Genomic DNA, 27,000 nt, shown 5'->3' on the forward strand with positions numbered 1-27,000 from the left:
ACTCGGCCACAGGGTCTGGCAAATCTCCCCAGAAAATTTGTATAATGCTTTTTCATAGGTGCAGTATTAATTTTTAATGCTTCCCCCAAAAGTATTGAACTATTTTCAATGAGACTTCACGTGATTGTAGAAACATAACAGTGTATGCTTGAAAATGTATGCTTGAAAACCTCCTGCCCCAATAAGCTAGCCAGCATCAGAAGTGGCCATCCACAAAGGTTGAACTTTGCCAAACTTCATGGTCATCATTGAAAATCAGAAATATCATTACAAAAAATAAATGAAATATTTCAAAATGTACATAAAAATCTTTATAGTATGCTCTTTACAAAGTTTGCTATCATTCTTCTTATCTCATTTCTTTAAATGAAGAGAAACTTCTTAAACCAACAAATTGTCTACAAATTTTTGCTTGCAATTTAAGATTAATAATTATTTCATAAATATCTGGCTAACAACCACTAGCTTCTAGCTGTATTATGCAATTCAGCAAGTACACATAAGTTTTCCAGAGATACATCTGATGTTACATAATAAATAAGGTTTCCATTAAATCCATGTTTCTGCAAATATTGAAATCTTCCCCAATCCAAAATATGTTTACACTTTCTTCCTATCTGTTCTCTTTGTTGTTGATCCAAATTCAATCTTGCATACCTAGAAAGATGAAAAGATCCTCAATATTGATTTTCAAAAGTGGAAATAGAAGTCAAACTACAACTGATGTTTGAATGCTGTCCATCGTTCAACTTATCTAGATCATTTGAAATTGCTACAATGTTCATGTATCCATTTTTAGGTACTTATCAGCATAAGCTGAAAGAAGTGCTATTATGTGATGGTTGTGTTCATCTCTCTATGTCAACTATTGATATCTTAGAAACTATCCAAAGTTATGATGACAAAATTTGGTGAACTGATAGACCATCAAATAATAGATCAACTAGGGCTGAGCCAGTACCGATGCCAACATATCAGGATCGGAAAGTATCAGTTTTATTTTATTTACCGATACCGGTTGATACTTTTCCGGTGTTTTGATCATTTACAGAGTCTAATTAGCCTAGAAGCTATGCAAAACTTGAACTTTTCATTGACTTTGCACCAATAATATGTGAAAATATTGTACTTTCTGATTACATGACAGGCATTTCAATATTATAATGTAATTTTTGAGTAATTTAAAGCAAAACTCTGGTTTATTGATACTTATAATTGAAGTGGAATCCACACTCACTAATATTACCGTATTTACGTGTATAATGCACACCCTGGTTTTTGATAGGGAAAAGTGACAAACAATTATATCTCGTATATAATGCACAGTATAATCCAGGTTCAAGAAATGGCTTTCTTAGTTGTAGGTTGTAAAGCTGTTGCTATGCCGAACAACAGTGAATGATATCATTCCTATTCAATGAGTCACCTGTTGCTATGTGGACCAAGAGGAGAACATAATATTACAAAGTGAAAAATTGTAGCACATGGCCTTTAAACTTTTGTAAGTGGTTTTGCTCATTTCCTCTATACTTTTTCTAAAAAGACTTCAAAATATATACTTCTTCTATGACTAACGAAACATTTATAGGAGGCACATTCAGGACCCTCAAACTAGCAGTTAGCAGCACAAGATTTCATTCAATAAGGCATTTACACACTCCATATATGTCATATGCAGACGACATAGTAATTACTACAAGAACTAAGCAAGCAATGGTGGACTCACTAGTGAAACTAAAGCAACAGGCAATGAAATATGAATTAATAGTGAACGAAAAAAAGACAAAATATATGAGGTGTACAAGAAGAAAAATCCAACAACAAAAAGAGGATATAGATACAATGCACATAGAGCAGGTACAGTCATTTAAATATCTCGGCTCAATAGTAAATGGAAACAATTAAATTGAAGAAGAAATTAAAGAAAGGATTGCAGCTGGAAACAGAGCATTTTATGCGAATAAGAGGATATTCCAATCCAAACTAGTTACCAGAAAAATAAAATTAAAGCTGTATAAATCCATAATAAGACCTGTGGTTACATATGGCTGTGAAACCTGGGTGCTGAAAGAAGATATAATTCGAAAACTAATGATATTTGAAAGAAAGATATTAAGGAAAATATATGGCCCAACGAGACAATCTAATAATATATGGCGAATAAAAACAAACGAAGAGCTTGAAATATTAATAAAGAGTAAGAATATAAGAAGATTTATCAAAACACAAAGATTGAGTTGGTTGGGTCATATTGAAAGAATGTCCGAAGAAAGAATTGTGAAACAAATTTACAATTGGATCACAAGGAAGGCCCAAAACCAGATGGATAGACGATGTCAGAAATGACATAAGAAAACTGAAGATACAGAACTGGAAGAAATGTGTGTTGAGTAGAGAAGAGTGGAAGGATGTAATTGAGCAGGCCAAAGCCCATAAAGAGCTGTAGCGCCTTATAAGAAGAAGATATATGTCATATTATTTGGTCAGTAATACATTTTAATTATTTTCTTTTTCCATATCTTTTTTTTTTCATACAAAGTACCATAAAATTCAGAATGTTGCTTCATTTTGTAATGAACTTATTTCAACCGCATTGCAAATACTGTTGCCATATTCAGAAACTGCAGAATTCAAGCTTTGCAATGATATTTAACATGATAGGGTTCCATTAACATTAAAAAATTATTCTGTGCATAATACGCACCACACTTTTTGGGGGCAAAAATTTTGGAAAGAAGTGCGCATTGTACATGAGTAAATACGGTAATCAATACTTTCAACAATTTTTAAATGTTACAACTTTGAATCATCAGTGCCAGTGGGAATCTGTAAGAGTATTGGTGTGGGTTTTGATTCAGCCCTAAAACCAACTGGATCAGCCCAGTCCTTACAGGCAACATTTGATTGAAAGTGACTCTCATCAATATCTTGAAAATTAGCAAATGTAAAGATCACAATTTTCTACAACTTAAGCAAATGATAGTTGAATCAGATGTAAATTATTTTGATTAGTTCATCTGTCTATAGGGATAAAATGACTAAGTCAACAATCAATATGTTTTAATGCCTTGATATCTCTGAAATTTGAGCTACGTTACATTTTTTGATTCATTTCAAATTGGCGTACTGAAAGGGCCACCTGAGGTAGGGAAATATGCAAAGTTGCAGATCCATATCTTTTGTATTTCCAAAAATGCAGGGGTCCTAAATGCAAGGTTGAAAAGTGCCTTTTCATTGGTTAATTTCACATGGAATGACCCAAATATGAAATTTGGTAAGATGGAAGGAACTGTGAATTATCAACTTGATGTGATATCCATCTTTCCAATCAGACCATCCTTTTGTCTGTTTAGTCTAGAACAGAAGCAAATTGATACATACATATATATATATCTCATTTATCAACCAAAGAATCATTAGATTTACTATGAAGTGCGCACACACACACATTTTTCTGTATATGTATGGTGCGATCTGGTGCATGTGTGCACCTTTCACCTGATGCATTATAAAAATTGAATATCCCCCCCTTCCCCATTAAAAGAGAGCTATGATTTAGCCAAGTCTTACAAAACACTACAAAAAACTAAAAAATAAAGGAAGAAAGGAAAAAAATGAAATGAGAATCTGAACAAAATAATGGACATTTTCAGTCATTACCTATCATACTTATTGTCAGCTTCTGGTTCCATGCTAGGAGCAGTACTGTCATTTGCAGAATTAGTTTTAAGTGGAGTGTTGTTGGTCTTTTGATTACTTCCATGCTGTCTACTTCTTCCTGTTCCACACGTTGCCCAGCTAACAATGTTCTTCATTACATGAAACTGTGATGAGGTGAATCCACTCTCCTGTAATCATGGCCAATAATTTTCTTAAATTACATTATCAAGGTAATTATAGTACAAAAATAGGTATATAAGCAGCACAAATACTGTATGTAAGAACAAGTTTTAACAATGTCTTCACAAGTTTGAAAATAAATCAATATTTTTCTTGTCTTAATGTGTAAAACACTGAAAAAAAAACATGATTATTCGATCATTCCCTTTGGACAGCTTACATATGGAAGCTTAGCAGGCTTAAGACCAAACAGTGCTTGAAGTGGAAATTAGACTTATACAGGGGCACCCAGAGGCTGTATGACCATGCAAATCAGTGTGTACAATTAGAAGGGATGTATGTCAAAGGTTAAACAATAAAAATGTCACTTCTTTCAAGCAAATACATTTTATAACACTAGTCCTAAAACTCAGTAGATGCACTTTGTATGTGACAAAAAATATGAATATGTCAATTACTGCAGCAGATCTAATTATATTCAAACCCAATCTTTGTATGCTGATTTTGAAATACATTCCCTGTTCAATGTGGAAAAATGTCTTTGTGCTATGATTGACAGGGCAAAAAGCCTAACAGAAGTGTTTTGAGTTTTTTGTTTTAAGTCCACTTTATGCACATATAGGCTAATCAGGACTTGACCTAGAGTTTAAAGTGCAATCCGAACCACTGTGCAATGTGCCTCTACTAAGTATCGCACTTGGGACCCCTTCATTACACCTAGCAGAATAGAGATTGAACCTATGAATACGATAATGAACAGGTAACCAACTACTCCATGCAGCTGTTATCTGTGATCTTGAGGACAGATGAAGCATACAATTTGTTTGTATATGGAGCAAATTTCTGATATGATCATGCAAAATATGCACTGCAGCCTTGTGATTTATGGTGCTAACCTTCCATGTTAGCATACACAGGATAAAACAGTTAACACCAAATACTTTTAGAATGTCACAATTTCTCATTGAAAACAGCACATTAACCCTTCTGAGGCGGATGTCAAAATATTCGTCATGCATGGAAATTCCCCAAGGATGGGGCTCATTTTAAGCAAAATGTAACATGTTGGAAAATGTTTTATTTAAAAAAAAGTTGTAATAATACGATAAATGCCAATGAGGGCTCGTTTTATTCAGAATTTCCAAGGCTTTCATTCGGTAAGGTAAACATGTCAATGTGTACCCATTTTTGGAAGCAACACACGGAGGATTTTTTTTTTTTTTTTTTTTTTTTTTTTTCAAAGTTTGGCTAGCTCTCATCCGGTAGCACTCATTGATCTGGGCAAACCACCACTTGTCGCTGATTGCCCCATGTTATGTAATGGCGAATACATAGTATCAAAACGATAATACAAAAAGTATATTTTTTAGAAAAAAAGAAGAAGAAGAAGAAAACTCAAGGTCGAGGAGAATGTTTATCACAACTGACCGGAAACTCCATCAGAAATTTGCCCATCGATCTGGACAAATCGCCATTAGTCGCTGATTGCACCCAAGTTATATAATAAAGGCGATTCGGACTCTGTGGCTGAGTGGTTAGCAAATAGCGCTGCAACTCAAGGAGTCCCAGGTTCAAATCCTGCTACAGCATGGTTGTTTGTGAATGCCCATTCATCTATTTTATCATTTCATCACTTATCCCCATCTTCGCAAATTAGCCAAGAGGCACAAAACATGAAGTAAAATAATATCAATCAATTATATAATGACGAATACGTAGTATCAAAACGATAGTGCAAATAGTAAATATATATATATATATATATATATATATATATATATATATATATATATATATATATATATATATATATATAAAAGAAAGACTTATCAAATATTTCACTGGTAAATACTGAACTGAAAGCTTGAAAAGGAGTGCGATTGTTCGCAAGGGCACAAACTCTTACACCTGGTTGTCCAGAGAAAGGAAGAACATTTGCCTCCCCCCCTGATGTCAATCCCCCTCTTCACTTCTTCCCACTGCACTCGCATCACCACTATCTTCATTCTGCTCTAATTCTTCATCATCTCCCCCCTTCCTATTTTGGTTCTTCTCGATCATCTTGTGGCACACCCTGTATATCTTCAACTTCTGTTTCATCCCCCGTGTCAAACCCCTCCTCCAACAAGTCACGAATTTCTCCTGGCTGAAGAGATGCCATCACAAAAGACTTTCTTCTCACGACAAGGATTCAAAAGCACTCATGTCCATAGCTCGATAACAAGAGAATGATTTGTGCAGCCAAACTCCTTGTCTGCAAGTGCGTATTACATTTCACCCATGCCTCTCCCCTCCCCCGAAGACCGTAGCCACCTGTGTGGCACAGATGCTGCAAAAAGCACTCTCGAATAATGCTATACAGAAAGGCTTCCTCCCCCTCCCACTTCCCTGCCTGTTGCTAAGTGGAAACACAGGACAAACAAAGTTCTAATCCCTTTCTTCCTTCCCGAGCCAAATTTACTGCATAGAAATTATGCTTGAACTTGAAAGCCGGAGCCCTTTAACTTATAAAGCCTTGAAAAGCACGTGGGCTTTTGTTGTGTATTTTAACAATCTGCCTGGCAACATGACAATGACGTCAGAGTCTACCCGGCAATGACGGCAGATGTGAGGTGGATGCTTGGAGATTAAAGCCAAAAGATTCCATGTTTTTTTTATTCTGTTTCCCGTTTATTGAACATTTATTACGAAGATATGTGTTTGCCGAAATATTCGTCAAACGTTTTTCAGTTACTTTTGTCATCTGGACGCTCCACCTCGAAAGGGTTAATATAATATTGAGATTTTCACAAAGGAATATCATTATTGTACTTATTGATTATTAACAGCAAAATATGAATGCAAATTCATACCAGTAAGAATTCTTTTCCAACATAGCTCTCCCATTCACACCTGTGATGGCAACAGAAGGACAAAATAAGTCCAGTTACTTTCAATCCATCCCTTTCTTTATCTCTGCTCTTTACCAAACATCGTAAAGCTAGATCTGGAATGTTATAATAATAATAGTATGGTAAAGTTATAGTAACTACAAAAGAGAAAACAAACTTAAATATCAATTTTTGACTTTCTAAATTTATTGCAGACAAATATACAAAAATAAAGTTGCAGGTAGATGGGAACACTGCGCTCTCAGACATACAATTACAATAAAAAATCTTGGAAGTCACAGCAGCATTTATAGATCAACTGTATTTAGTAGGTTGAACAAAATACCAATTTAGAACATTTACATGATTAGACGAAGTGTGGACTCAAACCAAAAACCTATGATATGGAGACTGTAAGTCGACCAATCAAGGCAGCCAGAATATCCATGTCATGATACAATACTTATGTTATTCCAATGTGTAGATTGCATTTCTATAGAGAGTTATAAGTATTGCACCAAATACAGTATCGGAAGGTAACCAAAAGTCTTATACTTGTGGAAGAGTTCAAAATGGCCATGTCCAGCTACATATGTAAACTGAAAAATTAAATTACTCAATAAAGCAATTATAATTTTTTATAATTATTCCACATGTGTGTATGAACACATGCACAGTTAAACATCTTTCTGTTCTTAATATTTTTTCGAATATATGAATTTTGCTTTCAAGTGTCATATACCGTGCGTCCATTTCGATCTGCAGCCGAGAGATCGGGAGAAGCATGGCGGGCGGCACTGATGGAGATGCCGACATTTGCGGCCTGAAATGCCTGCTTATTTTTATGAACATATGCAGACATTTATATAAATATTGCAAAACGAGCACTAACCTGTGTTATAAGAGTATGGTTTTAATTTTAGTAGCTTAGTGACTGTATGTGCCGATGATTTTGACAAGCCCACCTCTTGTGAAACACGGCGTAGAGGTTTGTTTGTAGAACGTTCTAACGCTGCACCAATATCATCGAGTTTTGCTTCGGTTAGAATCCGTCGTTTTTGCTTAGGTGTTTTAAAATTTAACGATACAGTTTCTCGTAATTTAAGGACAAGATATCTAACCGTATCTCTGTGTGGAGTTGAAACGCATGGGAATTTCTGTACAAATTACCTACACACGTCTCTACACGAGTTTGTTTTCACGTAGGTACGTGTCATACATAAAAAAATCTTTGTTCTAACGTGAATCTTGCGGCTGGCATTCCAATCGTCTCACTGACATGTCACACATACACACTACAATAACACAAACAAGTAACTGCAAGTAACCAAGAATAACACTCTTGCGCACAGTATGAAATTAACATGCTCTTGGTTTACATTGCTTGCCACTATATTTACAACTCTGTCATCATCTAGTCGCGAAGGAACAAAAAACTCGAGCTCGAATATTTCGGATTGCGAGGAAGCTCACGAAAACCATTCACTTTTATCGGTTTCGTCTGCAGTGTAATCCTGATACAGTGTTGCACATTCGAAACCTCCAAACGATTCCCATCGCCACAAAACTCTTTCAAGGATATAAACTTAAGCAGGACATTACTGATCAAAACCATGATTAAAATGCTTTTTTATCTGTGGTTCTTAACATCATTTCTATAGCGTATTTATTTGTGTATATAAGAGCAGAACTTGGATGAATTACAGAAGAACTTTTGCGTGTTATAACACAGGTTAGTGATCGTTTTGCAATATTTATATAAACAGGGTGGCGACAGACCTGGAAAACCTGGAAAACCGGGAAAAGTCAGGGAATTTAAGGAGTCAAAAAAAGTCAGGGAAATGTCAGGGAATTTCATCCTCCTTTTTTTTTTTTTTTTTTGAAAGATATCATTATGGAACTCTGCACGCGAACAGGAAATCTCGTTCGTAAGTTTCGGTCTCAACTTTTAGGCCCCTTTTATGCGCAACACAACCACGGCGCCGGCAACCAGTGATGGCAGGAGGGGGGAGAGAGAGAAATTTCTCTGGCCCGGGGTTCTCGGCGGAAATTTTAAATTCGAACACTCTTTGGAGGAAAATTGTTATAACTCGGGCACTATGCAAGCAATGCACTTCGGATAAGTTTTGTTTTGCAGCTAAAACATCAGAGCATGCAGCCGTGTACAATTCAGAACGCCGGACGGAGAAAGGGGGGCTTGGGGGCACGACAGCCCAAATTTCAATGGAAAAAACAAAAATCTGGAGTTTTCCCACTCTTCTCCCGCTATTTTGGGAAGAAGGCGCAAACCTTAGTATTCTCTCCAAAGAATGGACGTTTCCAAAGAGAATGAAACATGTTTCATGTTCTTGGGTGCCATACAAGTTGAATAATAAGCCAAAATGTGAAACACTGTTTTTTTACGAAAAATAGGTAATTTGCATATTGCTCAGAAAATTGTTTATAACTCGGACACTATGGGAGCAATCTACTTCGGATAAGTTTTGTTTTCCAGCTAAAACATCAGAGCATACATCCGTATACAATTTAGAACGCCGAACTGAGGAAGGGGGGTTTGGCGGGCGCGACCCCCGAATTTCAATGAAAAAAAAAACATAAAAATCTGTAGTTTGCCCCTTCTTCTCCCGTTATTTGTTAAGATGGCGCGAACTTTAGTATTCTTTTCAAAGAATTGACATTTTTCAAGAGAATGAAACATGTTTCATGCTCTTGGATGCCATACAAGTTGAATAATAAGCCAAAATGTGAGTTTCTTTTTTTACGAAAAATAGGTAATTTGCATTTTCGGAGGAAATTTGTTATAACTCGCGCACTATGAGAGCAATCTACTTCGGATAAGTTTTGTTTTTCAGCTAAAACATCATAGCATGCAACCGTGTACAATTCAGAACGCCGAAGTGAGGAAGGGGGGTTTGGGGACGCGACCACCGAATTTAAAAAAAAAGGAATAATCTGGAATTTGCCCGCTCTTCTCCCGCTATTTAAGATGGCGCAAACCTTATTATTCTCTTCAAAGAATGGACGTTTCCAAAGATATTGAAACATGTTTCATATTCCTGGGTGCCATACAAGTTGAATAATGAGCCAAAATGTGAAACTCTGTTCGGAAATGTGGCATGGATATGTTGCGGAGAGGGGGTAGTTGGTCATCAATATGAATTTCCCAGGCTTGCTCCAGACCTGTGTCAAGAGTTTCCACCCAAACATAAGAGTATGAAGGTCCAAAAAGCACATTCATTTCGTAATCAGCACCATGGTATCATCGGGGGAGTAAAGGTTAAGCCTCTAAATATTACGTGGAAAATGCATTGAATTATCATTTTTTCTTGTCCGTATGGGAGTAGTAAGGGGACTTGTCAACAGATGGAGGGGATAAGAGCGGGTGGCGCCGTCCGATAGTTGTCGGACGTCGTAGTAAGGCATTTTGTTGGGCAAACTGAAGGAACATAGAAACAAATAGGTTCCATTGATACATACGATTTTTGTCGAATATGGCCACCCGACAGAGTATCTCACTACAACATGCGACAGAAATTGCATGAACTGCAACATCAAACAAAAATCGCATGCATAAACAAGAAGAGCTTTAGATTGCAAATATGCTGCTGGAATTTTATTACTCTTCTGGCTTACTTCACCTCATTTAATGTAGCAGTGCTTACAAAGGTTTTCTTTCATCATCCTGACGTATTACTGGGTTTTAACAAGTTAACATATGTTTACAATGACATTGCACTATTCTTAGATATCAAGAAGAATCCAACCAAATGGGATATATATATTGAATACTATCACGAAGAAGTGAAACATACATCTGCATTGATGAACGTTATAAAAATTGGCAAGTGCATGCTCCCAACCTCAAATTTACTGCAACACTAGTATTGCTATGAAATTAACGCCACTCTCTGTCCTGTCTCTTTAAACTCGTGAGAGATGGTCTTTAATCTCTCACTGAGTAAGGTTAATGTCCAATATTATGAAATAAAATACTAATAATAAATACGTAAATATTTTAATATCGTACTCGTATTTACTCGAATCATTCAATCATAAAAGCAAATCACTTTCTTCAAGAATTGACTTTTCTCTGCCAGCCCTGCTAAATTTTCACTTTCCATCTACTGATTTATACAAGGGGTGGCCAGAAAGTAATTTCCAATTAGTAGGGACATTGATTTTTCGCAAATGCCAAAACCGTGAAAAATGGTAATTGCTGCGAAGTTGTGTTTATGAATGTGCAGTGATGTCTGGACACATTTTTCGCCCATTCGAAATATCGAAATAATGCGGATTTGGCATAAAATGCGAATTGTTGCCGTTTTTAGCGATTTTTTTTTAAAAGAAATGTCCTAAAACAACGAAAAAATTCCATGAAATCCAACATTCTTGTCTTTTCTAGGCTATGTTTGTGTACATAGAACATGCAAGTTTTCCAAATTTTACTCAAGAGTACATGGAATAATTCCGACATCTACATTAAATCATGTATTTCGCACGATTTTTCAACTTTTATCAAAACCATTTGCATCACAGAGCAAAGTGGCAGGGTTCTAACAGGAGATCGAGCGCGTATCTACCGTCACACGGGAGCCACTTCTTTGTATTTGTCGCACAAGATATGTTTTGAATTACCAAGCTAATTGTGCACCATCGTCATTTGTCAAGGGAATAATAATGGAGCTCAGTCATTAGGGCGTTTGACTACTGTGCGAGAGACCCGCGGTTGATCCCCTGCGGGGGAGAACCGGGATGTTTTCCACCTATTCAAGATGCTCCGGCGGCCACCCAGCATCATATGAAGCTGGTACCTTGAGGAAACTTGGAGGGATAAAGGTAGCCAGGAGTGTGGTGCTGATCACATCACCCCCACCTTCAGCCGTGATCAAGAAAGTGCGGGGCCCTAACTCCACACCCCTATACACCGTCATGGAAAAGTGCAGGGCAGCACTTTACTTTTACTTCCTCAAAAATCTGTTCCAACATATCAAACTGTCACGAAAATACGTAGACCATGTGACCTACAATTTAAATAATAGTTTAAAAGCACATATATATTTGGCAGATAAATGTTCTAAAATAAAAACGCGAATTTGGGGAAACTTAACACTAACAAGTCAAAAAAAGATAATGCCAATTTTTGGTGCCATAATATATCGGTATCTGTCACGTGAGATTGATTGATTTTAATTTTTTTGGGTTCGTCGCCACTTATGGTCATTATGCACCCTTCAGTATATACGGGGAAAATTCCATTATCTAAAATCCTTACCTTAAAATTAAAATGGGGTATGGAAAATAACTTTCCCAAAATAACCTTCAAGATATCAAACTCTCACGAAGAGGCGTAAGCCATGTGACTTAAAATTTGAAACAGTAATTTAAAAACACCATGAAGGTATAATTTCAGATATTTGTCAGAAAATGTGCTAAAAAGAAAATGTTAATTTTGGAGAAAATAACACCGTATAGTAAAAAATAAAAAATAAGAAAATACACCAATTTGAAAAGAAGAAAATATCAAGGTCCCTACCAATTAGGCATAAATAAAACAAGAATATCAGTTGTAAGTTATTGCATTAGTAACGGTGAGTCCTAACCTAATTTTCGGCATAATCACCACCGTTGTTCTAGCATTCGTCGTAGCATGGCACTAAATGTTGTATGCCCATGGCATATGTGTATAACGGCAAATACTGGAACTATCTCTACCACAGTGTAGCTGTCAAATCCTTGCCCTGCCAGAAACCTCTTCAGTTAAACAAAGAAATGAAAGTCTGTACATTCAAGGTCAGGGCTGTACAGGGAGTGGTTCAAGATCTCTCACCTGAAGTGATGCAAAGGGCCCGTGTGTACTCAGCTGTATGGGGTTGTGCACATTCGACTGGCCTTCCGTGAATTGTCTGCACCATCGTCTGACCATACAATCCAGTCTGAACACCTCACACGATTGCTGGTGGCTCTGTGCCAAATTCTGAGCGTGCAATGTAGGCTACATCGCAGTCAGTGGGAGACTGTATGAGAGCTGCAATCTTTAACCTAGAACTATCCTAAAACGGCTGCATTGCAACTGTACCAGATTACAGCTACATGCCACTTCTTCCTGCCTGCATGTGTGTTTGTCGCTCTCCGACCACTAGTGCTGTGTATAGGCACCATTGGAGCTTTTTTCAGCACTCCCCTCGTATATGAACTTTCAGAAGCTGTTATTAACAATGTGTTCCTGTTTTAATGTATGGTTAGCTAAATCATGTACCTATACAATGCCATTCTATAAATTCCTTGCGTTAAATTTCTAATAGGCAACCTACGTACCCTTTTTGTCAGCATTAATGGTATAACTGCATGTTGTCAGTTTCACAGTACTTCACTTGTATATATTGTACTGAAGCAGAAATCCCATTGATAATGTAAGGAAATATGACACTTTATTTTGTTCGATTCAATTGTTTCACTTATATGCAAGAGTTAAGTTGTTTGCTTTGCAGAGAAGAGAGAAGTAGCTTTATGCATTGAAAAATGAGTCCGCACTCATGGTTCTTGCAAGCAGAGGGTTCCAAGCCTCAGTGGAAATATCAACATATAATACCGAGAATGTATAAGGAGACTGATAAATTACAAATTGTATTTCGTAATCAATCACTCTTCACTCTTATCTCATTTAGTCGTAACTTTAAAAATAATCAAATATTTTATTTTAAACTTACTGCGTATGACAAAATTCTGTAATCCTTCCCTAGCTTGTGAATTGTAATAATTTTGCAAATTCACTATTTTGCAGTTTGAATTCAAATCATAGAGAATAGAGAAATTAAGTCAATTTCATAGAAGATGATATTGGTACTTAACACAACCATACGTGGATCTGTATGAGTTTTTTATTTTCATTTGCAAAAACATCGATTTAGTTTAGTTTGTAATTGTCAGGGAAAAATGTAAATTTTGTCCTGGAAAACCTGGAAAAGTCAGGGAATTTCATTTCTGCTTGTTTGTAGCCACCCTGATAAATGTCTGCATATGTCTATAAAAATAAGGGGGCATTACAGGCCGCAAATGTCGGCTTCTCCATCAGCGCCGCCCGCCACGCTTCTCCCGATCTCTTGGCTGCAGATCGAAATGAACGCACGGTATTTGCTTACACCTCTATACATATAACATGAATTGGTCATATTTCTCTCAATCATTTTATTTTTATTCTTTCTAAGATCTAGGAAAAACATGTACAAAGGCTGTCGCAGAGAAGGTGAGACTAATTTCTGTGTAGGAAAACAGCGACCTCCATTGGCTAGCAAATGTACTAGGGTGAAAATTTGGTTCATTAGCTGCCGATTGAGATCAAAATGAGCTCAATAGGTCAAAAAGCCGTGACTGCGTAGCAGTTAAAAGACAACCATGTACATGGACCCCTCCAAGAATCATTAAAATGAATCAAAAAAATTACAAGCCACAACATTTTTATTCAGAATCAGCCATATTGAGTAGATGTACATCTTTTTCAAAATAAGCACCATTGACAGCTAAGCAAGCATCCATATGCTCCTGCCACTTTGTGAATGTCTTTGAAAATTCGTAGTCAGGTAGCGAACTGAAGACAATTTGCGCTGGGGTGATCACTTCTTTGTTCGTCATGAAATGACGATCACGTAAAGCGGCCTTTAAAAGTGGGAATAGCCAAACCAAAAGTTGCAGAGTGCAAGGTCCAGGCTGTATGCTGGATGCAGGAAAATTTCTATTTTTCTCTTCGTCGCGTAATCCTGAAAAGCCCGCGCGGTATGCGGGCGTGCGTTATCATGGTGCAATATGATTCGCCTGATTCGCACCCATCTTCGAACAACTTGTGCCATCGATACACTGTGGCTGTACTCAGTCTGTCTTCATCGGCATATGCCTGTTCAAACATTGCATATGTTTCTGCAACACTTTTCCCTAAACGCCAAACAAAATTTTATGGCATGTCGCTGTTCATCTTGAATACTCATCGCAAAAAGCAATGTTATATACAAAAACCTGGAGGGGTAAACGAAACACGTTTCACGTAAATCAACACAGCTGCTCACTAATGTGGTTTCGCAACATGTGACAACTTGCTACGTAAACAGAATGAGTCATCCTATATGGCGCGATTAGTGCCGAAACCATAGGTAGTGTTGCCAAGCCAGGAAAAAATCTGTCTCACCTTCTCTGCAACAGCCTTTGTATTATATGAAAGATCCTATGGTCCCTGAGATTGAATCTCTCCTAGATATAATTGACGATGAAGCTTTCTGTTTTGAAAATGCTGTTGTGACAATTCTGCCTTTTATTGCATTAAAAATTAAAGCTATGTTTATTACTGGCTCAGTCCAAATTATAACAGAAGTAAAAAATACATACATATATAACTAAAAGTTAATAATAAATGCTTATGTTGTACAAAAAAGAACAAACTACATAAATGTCTCACCTGTTGCTACACCACATAAATGTTTGCCCATTGCCACAACTCGCTGGAAGTTTCTAATTTCCTCTATTGCACTTAAATTCAAATCAGCAATATCCATCCTAATTCTCACTACAGAATCCATCATCTTTAATTTGTTTTCATATTTATGACGATGACTAGCTCGGTCTACAAGAACGAATTTGCAAGTATGTGGATTTTCAATAGCCTGAATCAACCAGTATGTCAACTGACCTACATAAAGGAAAAAAATATTAGAAGGCTACATTTGTTCTGACTTTTCACAAATTAAACTGATTATATGAAGTGAAATGTGGAGAACATATGTAGTAAATTGTCATCAGTGGTGCATGCTGGGCTGAAGACCAGGGCTATCTCACCATACTGTAGTGTTAATTTTTTACAAAAAGAAATGCATCATAGGGAGGAAGGGAAAGGACTCTTCCTAGTTCACATTTTGAGACTTTTGAAGTGATGTGTTCAATTTTATTCTTTATCTTAAAAATTGAAATCATCAATCACAAAACAATAATTATGTTCATTATTATTTCTGTTGACCCATGATTTTTTTGAAATTTTCTGCAATTTTGACATTTTTCACAAATTCCTTTATTTTTCTCTTCATCTCATTACACTTAAATGTTCCTTTCATGTGATTACACTGAATTGTAGGGCTGTGTGTGTGTAAATTCCCTAAACTTCTTACCACCACCAAGAGTGAATGGAACTGCCAAGATGAAAATAACAAACTCAAATTCAAGAATATCTGCAGGGCTCAATTGAAGAAATGAGAAAACAGGCAGAAGTATAAACAAATATTGTCGGAAACAAAAACTAATGTAAATGATGTCGACTCCATTTGCTTGTATTTGCTTTCTATTCACTGAAGGAAAGTTGTAACATTACAATAAAATTTAAGAAAATATCAGTTGATATATATATACGCAGCAGTTTGTAAATTTCCAAATATTACACGGTTACATTAAATAAAATGTGTACTTACCTCTTCCAGCTCCAAACTCAATAAAACAAGTTTCATCTAACAACCATCCTGCTTTTGACATGTGGCCAAGTAGGGAGGAATTCTGCTTTAAATGTTTTAATGTTTTGACACCATATTCAGGATTTGCTAGTTCTTCTGATAATGCTGGATGATTCAGTATATCCTCTTTTATATTGGGTTTAGCATCTGTCATAAAAAAAGTGTACATTTAAATTTTCAGATTAATAATGATAATAAAAAAGGTGAAAGGTAGCTGCCTATTTACACAAACTGAACTTCATTTCTAGTTAAATAAACCAGTTAACAACATAGTGCCTCATGCAAAACAACTGTAGAATGTCAAGCAAATCAGATAAAATATTGTTATTACTTTTCTGCCACTTTTGGATAATTGCGATGATGAGGATGGTGATAAGATGAATTGATGAAAGGACAATCACACACACATGGGTAACATGTACCTCCACTGGAATTGAACCCAGGAGCCCTTGATTACAAGTTAACCATGTTAGCCACTGTGCTATTTGGGAGGTGCAATAAATATTACAAATCAGATTTACAATTGTTCTTCATGGGTTTAGTTACTTTTACCGGCTGTAATACAAATGACAAACTGAATAATGCTTTCTAAAAAAAATCCTTAAAAAAATCTTTTAAAAAACATCTACATATTGGCAAGTATTTTGTTGTTTGAGCAACGTTTCGGAGTTCCTACAGCCCCCTTCTTCAGCCTTCACTTGGCACTACTTTATTTAACTATTTAGCACTTATTTAAAAACAAGGATTGGGTTAAAAGGTAAATTTGGAAAATTGAAATATTTTAAAAAACATGCCAAGCCTTGGTAAAAAGCTTCTCAAAACCAGTATTACTCCCCGTTAAGAATCCCTGAAGACATTAAAAAATCAAAACCTAAAACTGTTAAAAATGTCCTGCACACAGTCGCCCATGATGGTATCTGGTTCTTCTTGGAATGCAGGAAGTTGCCGACATATTTCCCTTCCGCTTACCTCCCCTCCTCCTCCCTGCCAAAGCTTACGTCACATCCACCACAACGTCCAGTGTTTCCTGAGCTGCCTGGATAACCTTGGGCGTAACATGGAAACCAATTCTGTTTTTTCTTTTATGTACATCAAATCTTTTAAACATTCTAACCCAGATTTCGTCTACATTCCCATCATCCCTGTTGAATTTCTTGTGTCTTTCCTTACAAATGTAGCCAGCCTAATAAACAGTCCTATTTATTGGTTTGTTTTCCCTCCGGGATAACCTCTCTTTTCCTTATTTTATGGGATTTTTCTAATATATGTTCTGAAAGAGCTGTTCTGGGGACACCCTCATTTATATCCTTGTCATGTTCCTTCCACCTAATCCCCATATTCCTTCTGGTTTGGCCGATGTATTCTTTGTTGCAACTACATTTTATTCTATAAATGCCTTTCAATTCTTCCTCTCTTTTCTTTTTCATACCTTCCCGGTTATACTCGGTGAAATGTTTCTCAATACTTCAGGGGGCTCTCATCCCACATTTGATGCCATACTCCTCAATCTTTTCAGAGACTCCTTTGTAATACGGAATCCCCACGTACATATATTTCCTTTCTTCTTCCCCAGTCTTATCATTCTCTATTTCTTTTCCTCCTCCTTTTTATTTTCTTTCCTCTTTATCACAAATTTTATACGCTCTTTTTTGCATCTTCTTCATTTTGTTTTCTCCATACCCGTTTCCTTTTCCTATTCTCATAACCCATTTTTCCTCCTTTGTTAACTTTTCTTTATGATTACAAAGTCTTTTTGCTCTAATGTAAAAGTTTAGGAAGACATTACTTTTTGTTCTTTTTGCGTGCTCTGATTCTTTATTTATACACAGGTCTCCTGCCAAGGCCTTGTGGAAAACTCCTGTTCTAAGACCTTCTTTTGTCTTTATAATTTTAAGGTCTAAGAAATGAATTTAATTTTCATCCATTTCTTCCCTGGTGAACTTCATTCGATCTTCTTGCCCTCCAAATGACCCTGTTTTCTCCCCAATTACTAGCACATCATCAACGTATCTCCCAAAATATTTAATTTCCCCTTTCACTTGTTCAATGGCTGTTTTCTCTATATAATGTAAAAATATGTTAGACACAATTCCGGAAATCAGGTTGCCCATAGCCAACCCCTCTTTCTGTATGTAAATTTTCCTATTTTGAAGCAATTTGTGACAAGATGGAACAATCTTACAGTGCTATTATGATAATACAAATGAGTTCAATTTTCAACATTTGTTAGGAAACTTTAATCTGGATGAGACTCGCTGAAAAATTTAATTAAAATCCTGTAATTTTTCTCTGTGGACATTAGGGACCAGGAAGCAACTTGAGCCACCTACACATTTTTAATTTTCTTTTTAATCTCGGAACAATTCCACTGCTTGCATACTAACAACTGTATGATCCAGTCAGTCAACAAGTGTTTCCTTCATAACCAGATAATTTATTATTTATAATCTTCATAATTATTAATCACATCATCCTCATGCACATTCGTACGCATCAGTACTAACAACCAATAAAAAATATACAAAATATAAGAAATGATACCTTGATATACCTGCTCCACCTTATTGATTATGCCTAGAAGCTCATCATCACTTATATCAGCCAATCTTTGTTTTTGAGATCCTTCTTCAGCACCACCACGATTAATGTCCAAGGTATAAAATGAAGGTTTCTCTTTGGGCCTTGAGTTACATTTCTTGACATGCTTGTGCAAGTATCTTGCATAGCATGTGCTAAAAAATAGGGAGAAAAGATCAATATTTGCAATATTTACAGTTTTTCTAAACCTATACAATTCTATCATCAGATTTGTAAATTTAATTATTTTCATGGATGCCATTATATTTTTTTTATTCACACAATGTATTAATCAAATAATGAAATATAGTTTCCCCATAAATTTAAAATAATTTACACACTAATTCAATCCACATTCGTAATCTCTATGATGATAATGTAATCTAAATAGAGAAAGCTAAATTTACAGATAAAATGGATAAATCTCTAAAACATTGCCTAACAATTTCTATACAAAGTTCACCTTGTGATAAATGCATTTCCTGCAACAATTTTTCTAAGACTTCTTTCATTATAAAATCAGACTGTCAAAGAATTTAAATTATTTCCTATATAATACAGACCCTTTCGTTTCTCGTGAGATTTTCCTGAAAATATATAAACACACATTACTCTACCTCATTCTGAATTTATAAACTATTAACATATCATGCCATTATCAGCATGTGCAATACATGAACATTGAAAACTTTGTTAATGAGGAGGAAAAGTATATAAATTATTTCACTCAAATTTCCTATTTGGTAAAATTAAGATCCTGGATTATCACTTGTTTCTTAAATGTTAATAAACAAGAAGCATTGTTTACTTACTGAGTGCTGTCAAATGGACAAGGAACCCGTTTTAGTGGTGATTCAGCAAAATCATTCTGTAACAATGAAAAAGTTTATATAGCACACAGACTTTGATGTGCTGTTTATCTACAATTTGTGAAGATAGCCAATCTCGAGTCACAAATGATTACTTTTCTCAAAAAGGCTATCCTATCTATGAAATTCCTGGGAATAGGTTATGAATGTATTAGATCTAAATAAATACAATATTGTGTTAAAAAATCTGGATAATTTTCTCAAGATATGCAGGAGAGCCCAAGTTCTGATTACGTTATTCTGATATGTGGTAACATGCTTTTCTATATGATTGATTGAGTCTGTGTTTTAAGTCCACTTTATGCACAGTAAGGCTAATTGGGCTGGACCTACAGTTTAAAGTGGGATCCGAACCACTATGTGCCTCCACCAGGTATCTAACCTGGGACCTCTTGATTACAAGGCGACAATGAACCACTGCACCATCGGGAGGCCTCGTTGGGTTAGGACTGTTAGGTTTGGTGGTGATACCAATTTTCAAAATCTTTGTTAAGTTAGGAGTGCTAAGTTTGATGGTGTATCTTTAGGACATGTCCTTTAGTTTTTTGAGTGTGCATACTGGGTGGCGACAATTAAAGTTGCCCTATTCAGAGCCATCTGGAGCCTGCTTTAAACATTGGATTGCAGTGAAACTTGGTAGAGAGCCTATGTAGGCAATGGGGAAGCAAATGCCGATGAAAAAAAAAGGTTCAAATTTTCACCACAAGGTGGCACTGAGGTGCTGCAGTAACAACAACCAGTAATTTGAGTTTAAGTCAGTACAGCAGCATTCAGTATGCATTCCGTCAACATGAATGAAGCTTTGGGAGTGTAAGTCAGCGTTACCAATGGTCTCACAAAGCTTTTACCAGAATGTTGTTTACTGTTCACAGCTTTCAGCACCACATTTCAACCTGGTGATCAAAATTTTAACTATTGTTTTTCCGGCAGCATTTGCTTGGCTAGCATAGCCTCTCTACCTAGTTTCACTGCAATCCGATGCTTCAAACAGGCTCAAGAGGTCTCTGAATAGGACAACTTTGATTGTGGCCACCCAATACAACTGGTTTTAAATAAAAGCAGTGAAATTACTCAAGAGATGTCAGGTTTTTACTTATGCGAGCCATACTTTGGGTTCATATATCTCCGTTATTTGTGTTCTCCGCATGCTGGAACCACTTTTATATTAAGTAAAACATCGAAATCTGTCGATTAAAAAAAATCAATGTTAATTCTCAAGGGGGTACAATGGGTAAGACGGCTCCACACAAATGACTCTTTTTTTTTTCTTTTTCATTATTTGCATGCTGGATGAAGGATGGAGCAATGTTTATCAATTGTATCAATTACAATTTTTACTTGAAATAGGCTTTTGTGGCATAGTAAGCAGTATCATATTTTGAGCATCACAGTGTTCTACACAAACCTGCAATCACTATATTGTTGTTGGTGACAACATTTAGACATGTATAACTTCTAAACTATGCACAACATTGATGCAAGTTCCTAGTGCCAAGTTGTACTTTCAAATGTAGATTTGAAATATCTCAACAATTAATACATGACCCATTTCAAAATAAATAACTTTGTTCCAAAGTGCCACTTTATGCACAAGGAGGCTGATCAAGACTGGACCTTCAGTTTAAAGTGGGATCCAAACCGCTATGCACCTCCATTGGATATCGAACCCGAGACCCCTTGATTACAAGACAATGGAGTTGTCACGACAACATGGTTGACAAATGGCCACTCCATGTAAACACACATTTGTAGGAAAAGTACAGTGTGTTCCAAAAGTCATGCAACCCTAACAAAAACGTAAAATCATTTAACACCGTTAAACTTTTGAAAAATGAACTTTGTTTACAAAGCCCCCCCTGAAGATCAATTCTAGCTACGGCCCTGTGTATGAGACTGGTGAACACTCACCATCATGATTAAATTGGGGAGCTATGAATGAGTAGAGTAGCCCGGTCATGGAATCCTATGACTGGGGGTTTGTCGTGCTGACCACATGTCACCCCGTAACTGGTTGGATTATCTCCCACCTCAGAGTAGGATCATGTAGGAGTGCGATTGGCAGTCAGTAGGTTGGCCTGGGTCCTAAATGATTTGTTGTGGTACGGGTTATGTATGTTTTTAATTTAATCATTTAAAAGGTGTGAGACCTTGATTGTCAATTCTAGGGGTGTGTGTGTGGGACAGAATTTTTTTGGTTGGGATGGGAATTTTTTTTAATCCCGACATTCGGGTCTGGAAAAGTCGGGAAATTTTCAGGATGGGAAATGTTCGAAATTTCCCGAAGCTCTGAAAATCTCGAATTCTACACGTCATTTTCAACTTTAGTCATTGTTTTTGAATTTCTGGAATAAAAACAAACAATTTCCGATACATTCCAGAGACTTGAAAATGCAGAAAACGTCGAGAATTAACAACTTTTTAAAATGACCATTCGGTACTTCCCAACTGCTCGGGATCACAAAAAGTCAGGAAGTCATTTCCTGAAGTCAGGATCAGGACAGGAAATTTTTTCCCGATCCCGGTCCTGACTTTTCGGGATCCCGCACACCCCTAGTCAATTCTTAACTATGTTAACAGAAAAAATTAAATAGTTTTTGATTCAGTGAACTAAAACAATATAAATTGAATGTTCAGGGTTAAAAATATGGTAAAACTTCCATAGCGTCCCAATGGATTTCTTCATTTTTACACAAGAAACTACTTACCGAAATGAGTTTCTGTAGCATTCAGAAGTTCTTGTTGGTATTTTCTTTCATCGAGAAAAACCGATGTTGTCCGTGTATGCTAAATTGAATGAAATGAGTGCTAATGGAACCTAACCTAACCACGTAGGCATACCTCGTCCCTGTGATGGTTCGTGGGGCTATTGTGAATTTCTTGGGCTAATGTCAATGGTTTGTTGGACTAACGTCAATGGTTTAATAATTACTCTTTATGTCAAAAATTGAACTTTTTTTCATGAAAAAAGCAAAATAGCACCTTGAAGAATATTTCGCAATGCAGAATAGGTAAGTACAAATGTTAAAAATGACGAAATAAACGAGTGAGAGGTGTTTGGCGCTATCGAAGTTTAACCAAAATGCCAACCCTGATAAAAAGTGAATTTTATGTCATTAGGTTAGGACTGTTAGGTTTGATGCTGATACAGAGGAAGCACAGGCAAAAGAGCTTGCACATACCTGCAACTCCTGTGCATCATCTTCCTGCATGGAGGGGAGGAGCTGAGTGGAGCATGCTTTCTTATGGCTCGAGTTGAACTGATGAAGGGGAAGGTATGCGAAGGATTTTGGTAAAAGGTTCTTTCCTCTATAGCAATTTTCAGGCCAGGGTAAGTATATCTTTGTTATCTGGGGTTTCCAAGTGCTTTAATCAATTTTATTACGTAAAACATCGAAATCTGTCGATTAAAAATAAAAAAATTAACATAATTATCAAGGGGGCACAGTGGGTTAGGGGAGCCATGGTGGTTTAGTCGGTAGGGTGTCTGACTGCCACACAGGAATCCCAGGATGAATTCTCAGGGTGGGTAATTTTAGGTCGGAACTATTCTGACCTGGCCTCTGAATAAAGCACCTCCAGGGCTCACCCAGCCTCAAATCAATGGGTACCTGAGGGCTAAAGGCAGCTGGAGCATGGTGCTGATCACATCACCTCCCAAATAGCAGAGATAGAGAATATGTGGGGCTCTACCCTACATCACTTAAAAAATGTGTCTTCATGGCACGATTGTATATGCTCGGGGATCTTTATCTTACAGTGGATTAACAGCCCCAAAATTACTACCAACAACGATGCCATGAAGTGATAAATGGTACCACATACCACCCATTACTTCACTATACATCTCCAAGAGCTTTTAAAAATATATATTTATATTAAGCACAATCTTCATAAAAAATTCAAAACTTTCCACTTTGTCGCAGGTGTACAGAATCACTATTATCACTGAATTAAGTTGAAAAAAAGATTGTTTTTATGAAGTAATGGTAACATTATAGTATAGGTGAGACGGATTTCTTCAAATTTACAGCAGAAAGTACTTACGGAAATCATTTTCTGTAGCGCTGTGAAAGTTCGTGAATGTAGTTTTGATCCATTTTAATGTGAATACATGTTGTTTCTGCTGCTGCTATTTGCTTTCTGCACGAGAGCACAATGCTCTGTGTGTTAAGATGACATAACCCCATAGTCAGTGTTTCAAACTCGCCGTGTTTTCACTAGAACATGACGTGTCAAGTATTTTTTTTTTTAACTATGCTTGCCTAACCTAACCTTAGGGAAAATGTTTTTTGGGGCTAACGTCAATGTTTTGCGAGGTATTAGCATAATTTCAAATCCGGGCATGAAAGTAGTTATTTTCCGGTGAACGAGGTTGCAACACTGCATAAATCGACAAAACACTCGCACAACGTGCCCTGAACCAGTACACTTTCACCCGACATAATGTGTTACAAATTTGAAATAACAAGTAAAAGTACGGGTAACATTATAGTATAGGGGTGACGGATTTCTTCAAATTTACAGGAGAAAGTACTTACGGAAATCATTTTCTGTAGCGTTGTGGAACTTCGTGAATGTAGTTTTGATCCATTTTAATGCAAATACATGTTGTTTTCTGCGAAAATCTGTACCCGACACTGTTTCTGCTGCCGCCATTTGCTTTCTGCATGAGAGCACAATGTTCCGTATGTTAAGATGACGTAACCCCATAGTCAGTGTTTCAAACTCTGCGTGTTTTCACTAGAACATGACGTTTCGAGTATTTTTTATTTTTTTAACTATGCTTGCCTAACCTTACTGGAGCGAATTTCCAATATAGAGAAAGTCTCCAATTTTGTACATTTTCGGTATACTAACTAATTTTGACCTCCTAATCACGAATCTGTTAATAAAAAACGGGGGTCACGTGTGAAAAAAAAAAGCTGATTGAATTTTTTTTATATATAGGTGTATATGCGTAGTTTTACGAAAAAAAATGTAATCTCCTGTCATTGTATCCAACCACACCGTTGTTTTACAAGAAAATGATTTATGATGTTCAATTCTAGTACGATCCCTATTTTTTCGATGAATTTAGGGGTGAAATGAGTGCTAATGAAACCTAACCTAAGAGGCCTAACCTAACCTCATGTGAATGGTTCGTGGGGCTACCCGTGGATGATTTTTGGCGCTAACAAACAATTTTTCATCAAAATGTACAATTTCCAGATGTGACCCCTGGTTTTTTACAACAGATTCATGATTAGGAGGCCAAAATTAGTTAGTATACCGAAAATTAACAAAATTGGAGACTTTCTCTATATTGTAAATTCTTACCACCTAACCTAACCTTACGGAAAATGGTTTTTGGGGTTAACGTGAATGGTTTTGGGGCTAACGTCAATGGTTTTTGGGGCTAACGTCAATGGTTTGTGGGGTAATGTCAATGGTTTGTGAGGCTAAAGTCAATGGTTGGCGAGGTATTAGCATAATTTCAAATCCGGGCATAAAAGTAGGTATTTTCCGGTGAACGAGGTTGCAACACTGCATACGGTAATTGTCTGTTATATCGGAGACACATTTCTATCGAATATTTTCAGTTTTAAGTGGTTCGTACTTACCAATTGTGTATTGCGGAACATAGTTGAAGGTGCCATTATGCTTTTTACATGAAAATAACTTCGATTTTTCACATTACGAGTAACTCTTTTGGGCCCTTTCTTCCGTTGCGGAACATAGAATATTTCGCGCACAGCTGAGGATCATCATGCGTCGTGCTTGTGTTTTGTCGATTTGGAGTGGGCATGCAGTGTTGCAACCTTCTTAACCAAAAAATACCTACTTTCGTGTTCATTATGTCATCACAAACCATTGACGGATAGCTCCAAAAACCATTCCCGATAGCCCCAAAAACCATTGACGGATAGCCCCGAAAACCATTCACGCTAGCCCCAAAAACCATTCACGATAGCCCCAAAAACCATTTCCGGCAAGGTTAGGTTGGGTTAGGTTAGGTAAGCATAGTTAAAAAAATAAAAAAAAAATTCTGGTAAAGAAAAGGCACGTTTGGAAACACTTCTTCCTCTCGCGAGACCGCGTGACTTTCGACACTCGCGCCATCTGCAGGTTAATAATGGAAACAACGGCATAATGTTGTCGCTTCGCACAAAAGGCTATTTTATTACATCAAAAGTGCTTATTTTCTGTTGTGCAGCATTCCATAGTGACAAAATACCTCCACGAAGTTTGATAAATGCAACAGAAACTCATTTCCGTAAGTAGTTTCTCCTGTAAATTTGAAGAAAAGTGTCTCCGATATAACAGACATTTACCCTGCATACATCGACAAAACACTCGCACAACGCGCACTGAACCAGTACGCTATCGCCCACCATAATGTGTTACAGAATCGAAATAACAAGTAACAGTAAGTACTCGTAAATGTAAGGAATAGACATCATCTTAGTTAGAAAAGCATTATTTCACCTTAGGAAATGTTCCGCATTCCAAAACAGTACGTTAGCAATGTAAAAAAGTGCGAAATATATTATTTATAGGTGTCTCACCCATACTATAATAGTACGGAAGTAATTTACGACAATTTTTTGTTAGTAAATTTATATATAAGTATCTTATTATTATCGTGAAGTTATCCAATTTGTTTTCAGTGGGAAGACATTATAAAAACTAAATTCAACATGCACAAGAACTACCTCTTTTGGATTATTTATTTTTACTCATGGCTAAATACAACAGGGATAGTAACTTCACAAAAAAAAAAGTGGTCATTTGAGTTGCAAGGGAGTTCAAGCAACACTACGAAATAAATAAAGCGCTTAGTACGCGACATACTTTCTCGGTTTCGGAGTCCTCTTCCTGGAAAAACATGTGTTCTCCACAGTACTTCTGACCTTTCTTAACGGACATTCGACAGTAGCGCTTTTTCTTCTTGAGAAAAAAATTACATTGATTTATGAGATCAAAATTAGCCGTTGCCATGTTATGGTTACGAAAAAATATACAAGTGCAATTTGTAAACAGCAGGCGGATTTTCAACCTGTGTTGTTTTCGTGGCGTTGCAACCACAGATTATTTACTTTTAGAGATATAATCTGTGATACCGAGGTACGGTGGGGTGCATAAGTACTACCGTAATATTACCATGTTCATGAACTTTATGTTGGTTTAAAACTGAAACAAAACGCCAAACAAGCTGCTGACAGCCTCTGCACCAGCATACTTCAAAGTTTATTCCCGTGGACATTTTTCCGAGTAATTGGAAAAGGTGAGTTATTCCTACAGCACTGTAGTTATTCCCGTTCTGAACGGAGAGTTTTTAAACAATTCCGTCTTGAGCTTGACCAAAAACGGTTCCGCCCTGCA

The 27,000-nt window shown here is 36.6% G+C and overlaps 1 protein-coding gene across 1 annotated transcript; it reads right to left on the bottom strand.

Annotated features, from left to right (window-relative positions):
* Nucleotides 1-307: 307 nt before the first annotated feature.
* LOC145984378 (tRNA:m(4)X modification enzyme TRM13 homolog) lies at nucleotides 308-26,687 on the bottom strand. Its single transcript, XM_083118039.1, has 8 exons — nucleotides 26,470-26,687; nucleotides 19,582-19,637; nucleotides 18,734-18,924; nucleotides 16,154-16,339; nucleotides 15,154-15,384; nucleotides 6,693-6,826; nucleotides 3,661-3,848; nucleotides 308-657 (listed from the first exon to the last, which is right to left on the bottom strand). The coding sequence occupies exons 1-8, from the start codon at nucleotides 26,614-26,616 to the stop codon at nucleotides 462-464; spliced, it is 1,329 nt and encodes a 442-aa protein (XP_082974165.1). The 5' UTR covers nucleotides 26,617-26,687; the 3' UTR covers nucleotides 308-461.
* Nucleotides 26,688-27,000: the final 313 nt, after the last annotated feature.

This window comes from Lepisma saccharinum, chromosome 2 (assembly GCF_977018435.1).
Source record: "Lepisma saccharinum chromosome 2, izLepSacc3.1, whole genome shotgun sequence".
NCBI classification, from domain to species: domain Eukaryota; kingdom Metazoa; phylum Arthropoda; class Insecta; order Zygentoma; family Lepismatidae; genus Lepisma; species Lepisma saccharinum.

What these genes read in the sequence shown, in the direction of transcription:
- LOC145984378 (XM_083118039.1), bottom strand. Translation starts at nt 26,616, where the DNA reads ATGGCAACGGCTAATTTTGATCTCATAAATCAATGTAATTTTTTTCTC. An exon ending in AGGACTCCGAAACCGAGAAA is followed by an intron (nt 19,638 to 26,469) that starts GTATGTCGCGTA and finishes TCATTGTTACAG; the next exon opens with AATGATTTTGCTGAATCACC. An exon ending in GGTGGAGCAGGTATATCAAG is followed by an intron (nt 16,340 to 18,733) that starts GTATCATTTCTT and finishes TTTTTATGACAG; the next exon opens with ATGCTAAACCCAATATAAAA.